Genomic DNA, 8,471 nt, shown 5'->3' on the forward strand with positions numbered 1-8,471 from the left:
GACAAATAACAATCTCACAAGTTCGTCCTTGACTTGCACCATTTTGTCTAAGTTTTCAAGGTGCTGTCATTCAGAATGAGGACAAGACATCAGGTGAAAGCTGAAGGACACGTGGAGGCCTATTGACCAATCAAATCTCAAGTGGTGGCTGTCAACAGTCACCATAGATTCTCATATCTCTACAGTCTAATGATTCCACTCAACATTTTGTGTGCTTGGTTTTGGATTTCATGAGCAGTTAACCTTTTTTCTACCGACTTAAAATATGAACTCATAAATATGTCCAATTTTTAGTTTTTGATGACAGAATTTTGAGGTGGCAAGATATATATCAGTTGTTGTCACCACTTGCAGTAAATGAATGAATGTTTAAATTAACATCCTCGAAAATTCTCCATGTCCTAGTTAGTAATGGGTTGTGGCAGTTGAACCTGATCTTAGATCTGCATTTATTTGGCTGAGGTAATACAGTAGAGTGGAACGTTCAAAATCTGAGTTAATGCACTGAAAAACTAAAAAAACTGAACTGAATTTTTGTAGAAAATATGGCTGATCAGTTTTTCCATTCAAATTTAAGCTTTTTTTAATCATATATAATAGATTTATAAATTTGAATTCTGAAAATATATAACTTTGATAAACAATTAAAGAGAAATTTTTTACGTTGTTAATAATTCTAATTCTTGTAGTTATTTTACCTAGTTCGATGGGGTTTACAACTAATTAATTAGATACCTATGGCTAAAATGTTTAAGCTGAAATTGACTTGATTCATTTATCATAAAAATAAAAGACGATTTAGTTAGATTTTATGTGATTTTAATTCAGTATAGAAATTTTAACTAACATTTTATAACTTATTTTATATAAGATTTTGTGACACGATTGTTATCATGAAATTATTGAATTTTTATAAAAAACTGTAAAATTGTTAAATGCTGATATAATTTTTTTCATATTTATAATTTTAGCTTTATTTAATGTTCATAAAACATTTTTTTATAATTTTACAGTTAGAAACTACTATCTAAATTTACTATTGTACTTTAACAATCAGAAATATTATATATATACATAATCAAATTCAAAAAATGGTTTAAAAGATAATCCACGCATGTTTACTAATTGCTAAACTATGAATATTTCAATACAATAAGTGATTTAGTTTGTTTGATTAGGCTTTTGACTTTCAATCTGAACTAAATTCATTTATTTGTAAAAAAATTATATCTAGAAAAAAAAATAGTCACTTTTTTTGTTGTTTGTCTATTGGTGGGGTGGTTTGAATACCCTACTTATGGTTATGTTGAGAAACATATAGTCTTTGCAAAAGAAATATTTAATTATACTGTAACATTGATAACTAATTTCATATTACGTATACAAAATCTATATTTTGGTGAATTTATATAAGCCTACATTCAATGAAATTTGATTGTTATTAAATTTAATATTCTGATAAATTTATATATTATATTAAGAGTTCTAACCAAAAGAAACACTATGCTTAATAAGCCATTTTACTGATATGAAAATTCCGCTGTTCAAGTCTTCGATGCAGAAGAAAATGGCGTTTCATAAAATTGATAAGGATGAAGAAGCAAACACTTTTTGCTTTTCTTTGCGGCATTGGCACTGTTTGGAAATTCATTCACCAGAATCTGAAAAAGTTTTCACTTTTGTGGCGAAGCTTGAAAAGCACGGTGGACATTTGGCAATTGGCAAGAGTCCAATACGTTGTAGGGTTTAGAATCAGCATGTCATGCCTGTTGTCCACCAAAACTACAGCAAGGTCCTCATCAAGATAAGGGCAGCAGACAAAGATAACATTCTCAATGGGGAAAAATACTAACCACACAGTCTCTTTATTTTTCAAACATAGTTTTATTGCAGTGAAATTATACGCTGACCATAATAAAATAAAATGTAGGCCTGAATTATTTGATGAGACTATCATAAAACTTTACATATAACTTAGTAAAACATTAAATTTATCAAGGAATATGATACAGTGTTGTTGATAACATAGGGCATGACAGAATAAAATTCGTTGGCAGAAAATGGAAGAGTCCCTTTGGATCAGTGTGTCTGTTGCATACAACACGTGGCGAAGACTCTCCAATGCTGAAAGCTCGACCAGAATTGATATCGCCGCTTAAATGTTTAGGTATAATGATAGTATCAAAGAATGACACATCACCAAGCTTTAGGTGCAACAGACGAAAACATGATGGACATGGACAGTGAGAATCCCTATTGGGCTATGGACCTATGGTGATAAAATGCATGAATTATTTTGGCACATTGACATGTCAAACCACCTGTGTCTACGTTGTGATTTGAAAGACAGGCACGAAAATGGTGATCAAGAGGGGGACAAGTGTGCGATCGACAATGAGGAATTCAATTGGAACTTTGCAACTTACGTATGAAATTATCAATTACAAGGGGTACCAAACTAATTGATTTATCTGCGTGTGCTTGGAAATATTTTAAAAAGAAAGCAACAAAGAAACAACCCACAGATTATGACTAGAGGGGATTTTGTACTGCTGATAATAATTCAAATAAGAATGAATTTCTGACAAGCACACCATGACATCTACTGAAGCCAAAGGAAACAACGATCAAGGCATTTCACCGGGATTGCAGTGACTCTTCATTCTTTATCCTTTACTCATTAACCCGAATCACTACAGAGCACCTGCCCAAGTTTCACATCATCGTGAATGAGAAAAAAAAGGGTACTATCTGAACCAAAAATATAGGACAAGACACGACAAACATGCCACAATCGAAGCAAGGAAGTGGTATGAGCGTCTGTATACATACATACATATATATATATATATATATATATATATATATATATATATATATATATTTATATATATATATATTTTATGTATATGTATGTATATGTATATATGAAGGTTTTCACAAGCAATCCCCAACAGGGTAGTTTGACTTTACATTGTAAAAATAGAATGTGGACATACATTTCTATGTGTGTACATAGTTCAGGTCACAACAGTGACCCGTCAAAACAAGTAAGTGTAGAACAAAGACGGGTTTGATTCCTATTTCGGCACCCCAAAATCCACAATAATCTTGTCAACATCAACACTCTAACAAATGAGAAACAAACCACGCCAATGAAATCATAGAAGCGAAATCTAAGAGCACGAAGAATTCTTCATCCACGACACACCAATCATTTCCACAGTGGCACCATCAATTACTAGAAGATACGAAAACATTATACTCGTTTAAACGTCTCTGAAACTGAGCCAACTGTGTCTGCAATTGAAAGATTCCTGTAGCCTTTTGTGATAAAAGGGTATTCAATCTGGAAATATAATCATCCAATTGATTTCCTGGTTGGTCCGCTTCAGCAAGTAAATTCATCTCCTGCATAAATTCACAAATATTACAAAAATAACCAAGTTCAGCATATCATTAAAGATGTGAGATTTGTACAAACCTCTCTAACAATGTCTATGGTTTCCTCCACCTGTCTACGATGAGCTGTTACTAGATCTTCCTCTTCCTATTTACCAAACAAGATAGGTACCATTCAGTACTTTAATGGTCTAAAACAAGTTAGCCAGGGTGGCGAAAGAATATACCTTCAGGAGGGCATTTAAATTATCATCCGGATCAGAATGATTAGTCTGAAAATGTGATGCATCAACATTAACACGAGATTCTATCTTCTTCTTCTCCTCAAAACCTGATAAGTGGTTGTTATCCACCCTCTTAATCGTTTTTCTTGTTCTGTCTTGTTCATATATGGGTCCTATGTAATCATATTCATTTGCGGTTCTGTCATTTTGACTACCTCTTGGACCGTTTGGTGGATCAGAATACACAGATGGCGCCAAATTTCCCCCCATTCTACCACTTGGGACACGGTCCACATTATTTGGAGGAGAGGGTTCTCTTTCTGAATGTTTGGGCCAACCAAATCGATTCCTGTCACTGGAAACATGCGTTATTTCATCCTCCAAGGTATCATCGTGAGCTAAAATTGAAGACCCAGGCAACACAGTGGACTCTCTCAAGTTTGAGGAAGAAAGAGGATCCCTTCTAGAGTTGTTCCCTTTTGACAGGCTCTTCACTCTAAAATGTAATTGCCAATTAGAATATTTAATAATATCAGATCAATCATTCTCTATGAGAAAATTTTAAACTACATACCTGTCAGCATATCTTAACGTGTTAAGAGTATGCTCGCACGAACCTGAGCTAGGTGAAATGCATGATATCATTACAGTGCGCGAATTACCAACAAAAGAATCTCGCAGAACTTCCGTCAATTTACTTCCTCTGAAAGGGATATGCCCTTGGTCATTGTCCAAAGCTCTAATGCATTCCTTCAGAGCAAGTAAACTTTTATTTATTTCTGCCCCTTCAATCCTGGAATAAAAGATAAAAAATAGAAAAACTAGTTAGTTAAACCAAATAGATAATCTGACGTAATTGCTTCTGGACATAGACACATTAACTGTTGTTTGGTAAGTCTTCTAGTCACTTAAATGAAGTACCAGCATTCAGCTAACAAAATATGATTTTTTTTTTCTACCAGCATTCAGCTAACAAACTATGATTGAAGATAAAAAATAAATCCCACCTAGTCTGCTTGTCATTATCTGTAGTATCTGCACCTCGTTCACTTCCAGCCAGATCTATAAAAGAAAGTTTTCCCACAAGTCGAGCAGGCTTTGATTCAGTCCCGTCAACTGATCTCTTAATGCAAAGCTGAAGTATAGCATGTGATCTAGAGGATTCCTCATTTGCTCCAGTTGTGCCAGTACTTCTTGAGGCATTTCCTTTCTCAATAAATTCGTTGATTGTCTCTACTTTAGATACTCTATATTCTTGCAAGCCAACAATGCAAACCTGTTGTTTCCCATCCTCCCTCATGAAAAGTTTTCTGCAAAATCATAAGCTAATCAAGCAAATAACCCCAAATTAGATATTTATTCCACTTCACATGATGATGACTTACTTTCGATCATTGAGGAGATCAAAAAGTTTTCCCCCATATATTTCGAAGAAACTAACAAACAATTGGAAACCTTGATTCCAGTAGGTGTTGTGCATTAATCTTAAAATATCTTGTGAAGCTTTGAGAGGCAAAGGTTGCATAGTATATGTCTTCCCACTGCCTATATAATAAAGTAATTTCATATCAGCTAAAATGTTCAGGTATAGGAGAAAATCAAGACAAATGAAAGGCTTGCGTTTACCAAACTGCTTTATGCATAATCTGATAAGCTAAACTTATTCATAATATATAGCAGAACACCAACACCTATTCAAATTCATCTCCAGAAACAAGAGATCCAGAGCATATTCTAGTTCAACAAAGATATGGGCAGCAGTTAAGAAAAAATTAAGGATATAGGTGGGGTACAACTAAGAAATAGGTATATGGAGTTTATAGAATTCAGAAACAACATACCTATGAATATTGAATACAAAATAAAAAATGTGGTTTGTAACATCGTCGAGATAATATTACGCTATTCAACTCAGATTTGTTTAATTCATATCACATACAAGTGAAGTATCCAAGATTTACTACTGAAGGAAGTGCATCCCTTCCCTAAAAATACTGAATAGTAACTGTTCAGTTAAATTTAAAAATGTAGAGAGGTCTCCATAATTTTATAATTAGATTGTTAGTGCACAATGACACATTCCTCTATTAGAAATAAACAAAACCTTACCAGTTTGACCATATGCAAAGCAAGTTGCTTTTGTTCGTTGGAAAATGAGCGGAACAATTGGCTCCACAGTCTCGGCATATACCTATAGCAAAAGAAAACAGTAAAGAATATAGTGAAACCATTGAATAATCAGTCAACATGGTCACAGGAGTCAAAACAAGTCAAATACTCACTTCATCATTTGAAACATCTTCGTTCAGCACAGCATCAAAGACAAATTCATGTTTCTCAACATATTCTGTTAAGTCCACCTACAGAAACAGGTGAAGTGGAGACACAGAAAAAGGCACAATACCCAAACATCCAAGTTAATTATGAGTGAGTATTTCGATTGAAAATTGTAATATATATCAATCTATCAACACCAATTACAAAATTATTGATCTGAGTAATTGTCTTTTTGACAGTAATTGTAAGGTCCAATGCTATTTGAATTGTTTAGACACATACCATAATTTTTGAAATTATTGATATTGAAATTTAAAGCATTGATGTGAAAGGTTGTCCCATCTACGTCAATCTAATTTTATTTTTTAACACATTTTTCCCATAACTCTACTTTGGATTTGGATGCAACAAAAAAATGAGCAAAATATTCATAACAATTTGGCAGGATCGTTGGCAATATATTTTGAAGAAGTTTGTACTTATCAAATTCTATTAGGCATGCCTAACATTGAAATTCAATTTATGTTCTAAAAAGTCTTCAATAGAATGTAAAATGAATGAGGCATTACACATTTAGAATTTTGATGTCGAAGTATCAGACATAAAAGCATCAGAGTACTATATCACGATGTTCAGTAGTTTGGTTGACTCCTGAATTGCTTGTGAAAAGTACTTTCTATGTAATATATCGCATGCCAACTGCTGCAAAGGCAGCGCAGAGTTCTTTGTATTGAACTTGATAATATGCTTCAGAACAGATTCAATCTAGAGTTTACAACATGAAATATGACAACCTTGAGTTTTCTTTCATGCACTGTGAGAAAATTTGAATCTATAGAAATAATGTCTTCCTCCCTCTTTGCTATTTCCTTCTTATTAAGGGGTCTCTTCCGGACCTGCAACAGACCTCGGCACTTTCAGCCAAAATGCAATTGTTGAATGAACTAAAACCCTTAACTCATCGACAAGAGAAAAAGGTCATATTCAGCACTAAACGGAAACACGGGGCGAGAAGCATACCGCTACTTTAATCTTGGCAACATTGTTTGCTCTTTCTTTTTCTGTTGGGACACTTTTCAGGAAATTGTTCTCAGGCAATCCCCGAGACCTCTGTCCATGTTTGTTACCAGGGAGGATTGACTCATAGTCATCAAAACTCTGTCCCCGAACAGTGTGATTAGTCAAGTATTCATTGTGATCACCATACGTCTATTAAGAATAAAATAAATTTCCAGTCACTTGCATGTTCACACAAGTCGTGATGCAAAATGAAATAATTAAGCAACAAATAAACACTGACATCATGATGTTCGCTCAAGCACCTCAGCTCATTTCAAACCGAATGAAGCTAAAACATATTAGCCTTTCTACTTAGTCTTCACAACTTTTCAGCTAAGAAGTCTATTTGATTACAAGCTTGTTTGGAATAACTCATCGATAGAGACTTTTAAAAGAGAGAAAAAAAAAAATATTCGTCTTATGCACAAGTTAGTTTTTTATAAAAGGACCTATACCATAAAACTTCTACATGTTAGCTTGTGTATGAGCTCATTTTAGCTTTATTTTCCTCTAGAAATACTTGTGAGAAGTTTCTCAAAACATAAATATACCTATAAGCTCTTTCAGCACACGAAATAAGCCAATCAAAACACAAACACTAAACCTCAGGTAAAAGCTCGGTATCTAAGGAATGCAGATCAAGCAAGCCACTGCTCAAAACACGATCATCGTCAATTTTCCTCAAGCTCGAAGATCGAGTCCCGAACTCCTGCACAAAACGATTTGTTCCGAACACACACCGAGGAATTAGCTCTGGCAGCAATTAATTTTCTTAAAAGGAATCATATGATCGAGAAACAGAAAACCTCACCTGCGCGAAAGTCGAAGACTGTAACCAGTTTCTGTGAGCGTCGAGGATGAAGTTGTCGGAGCTCTGACGGTGGTGGTGCGCGGCGGAATTGGATCGCGGCATCGCTCTCCCAATCACACTCATTCACTCTAAACTTCGCAATCGATATCTCGCTCTAGCACGAGTATGCACACACGATACGAGAAATAGAACCAGAGACTCGTTAATCTACAAACGAAGATAAACGAGTTCAACGCTTGATACCATTGTTCTCTCTTGCTTTTCCCTTTTGAAAAAATATCGGGAAACAAACAGTACTGAGAGGAGAGAAAGTGAGAGGAGAGTTTGAAACTTCGAAAGAAGAAGCGCTCTTTCTGTGTAGTGAAGCGGAGTTGAAGCGCGTGTCATCACGCCGCAACAGTGAAGAGGAGGAGGAGCGCGTGCGAGGGTCCAATTAATGTTTCCGAAAAAAAGAAGTGTACCAGTGTTCCGCGGTTTTGCAATTCTTGGTTAGCCCCACCTGAAATTTTGAATATCTGGCCACGCGCTTTAAGAGGGTGATTTGGACACGCGCGTGTGTGAATACTGAAGCAGTCAAAGTCAGAGGAGGTGGCATAGAGCGTGGAGTTAATTGGCTTCACGTTGTCGAGACTATGGCCCCACTGTTTGTGTACAGCTACCTCATAATATCCTTGCGGGCTGCACCTCCAGATCTTTGT

At 35.1% G+C, this 8,471-nt stretch overlaps 1 protein-coding gene across 2 annotated transcripts; it reads right to left on the minus strand.

Moving 5' to 3' along the window:
• Window positions 1–2,405: 2,405 nt before the first annotated feature.
• LOC114181809 (kinesin-like protein KIN-13B) lies at window positions 2,406–8,165 on the minus strand. Of its 2 annotated transcripts, XR_003603929.1 has the most exons (13): window positions 7,774–8,165; window positions 7,567–7,671; window positions 6,924–7,112; window positions 6,698–6,799; window positions 5,909–5,986; window positions 5,736–5,817; window positions 5,012–5,171; window positions 4,634–4,936; window positions 4,201–4,419; window positions 3,630–4,122; window positions 3,485–3,550; window positions 3,000–3,411; window positions 2,406–2,704 (listed from the first exon to the last, which is right to left on the minus strand). XR_003603929.1 is itself a non-coding variant. In XM_028068377.1 (12 exons), the coding sequence occupies exons 1-12, from the start codon at window positions 7,894–7,896 to the stop codon at window positions 3,235–3,237; spliced, it is 2,097 nt and encodes a 698-aa protein (XP_027924178.1). In that variant the 5' UTR covers window positions 7,897–8,165; the 3' UTR covers window positions 2,935–3,234. The 2 variants fall into 2 exon arrangements, 1 of the variants encoding a protein (XP_027924178.1); XM_028068377.1 differs by lacking the exon at window positions 2,406–2,704 and having other exon boundaries at window positions 2,935–3,411.
• Window positions 8,166–8,471: the final 306 nt, after the last annotated feature.

Source organism: Vigna unguiculata, chromosome 4, assembly GCF_004118075.2.
Source record: "Vigna unguiculata cultivar IT97K-499-35 chromosome 4, ASM411807v1, whole genome shotgun sequence".
NCBI lineage: Eukaryota > Viridiplantae > Streptophyta > Magnoliopsida > Fabales > Fabaceae > Vigna > Vigna unguiculata.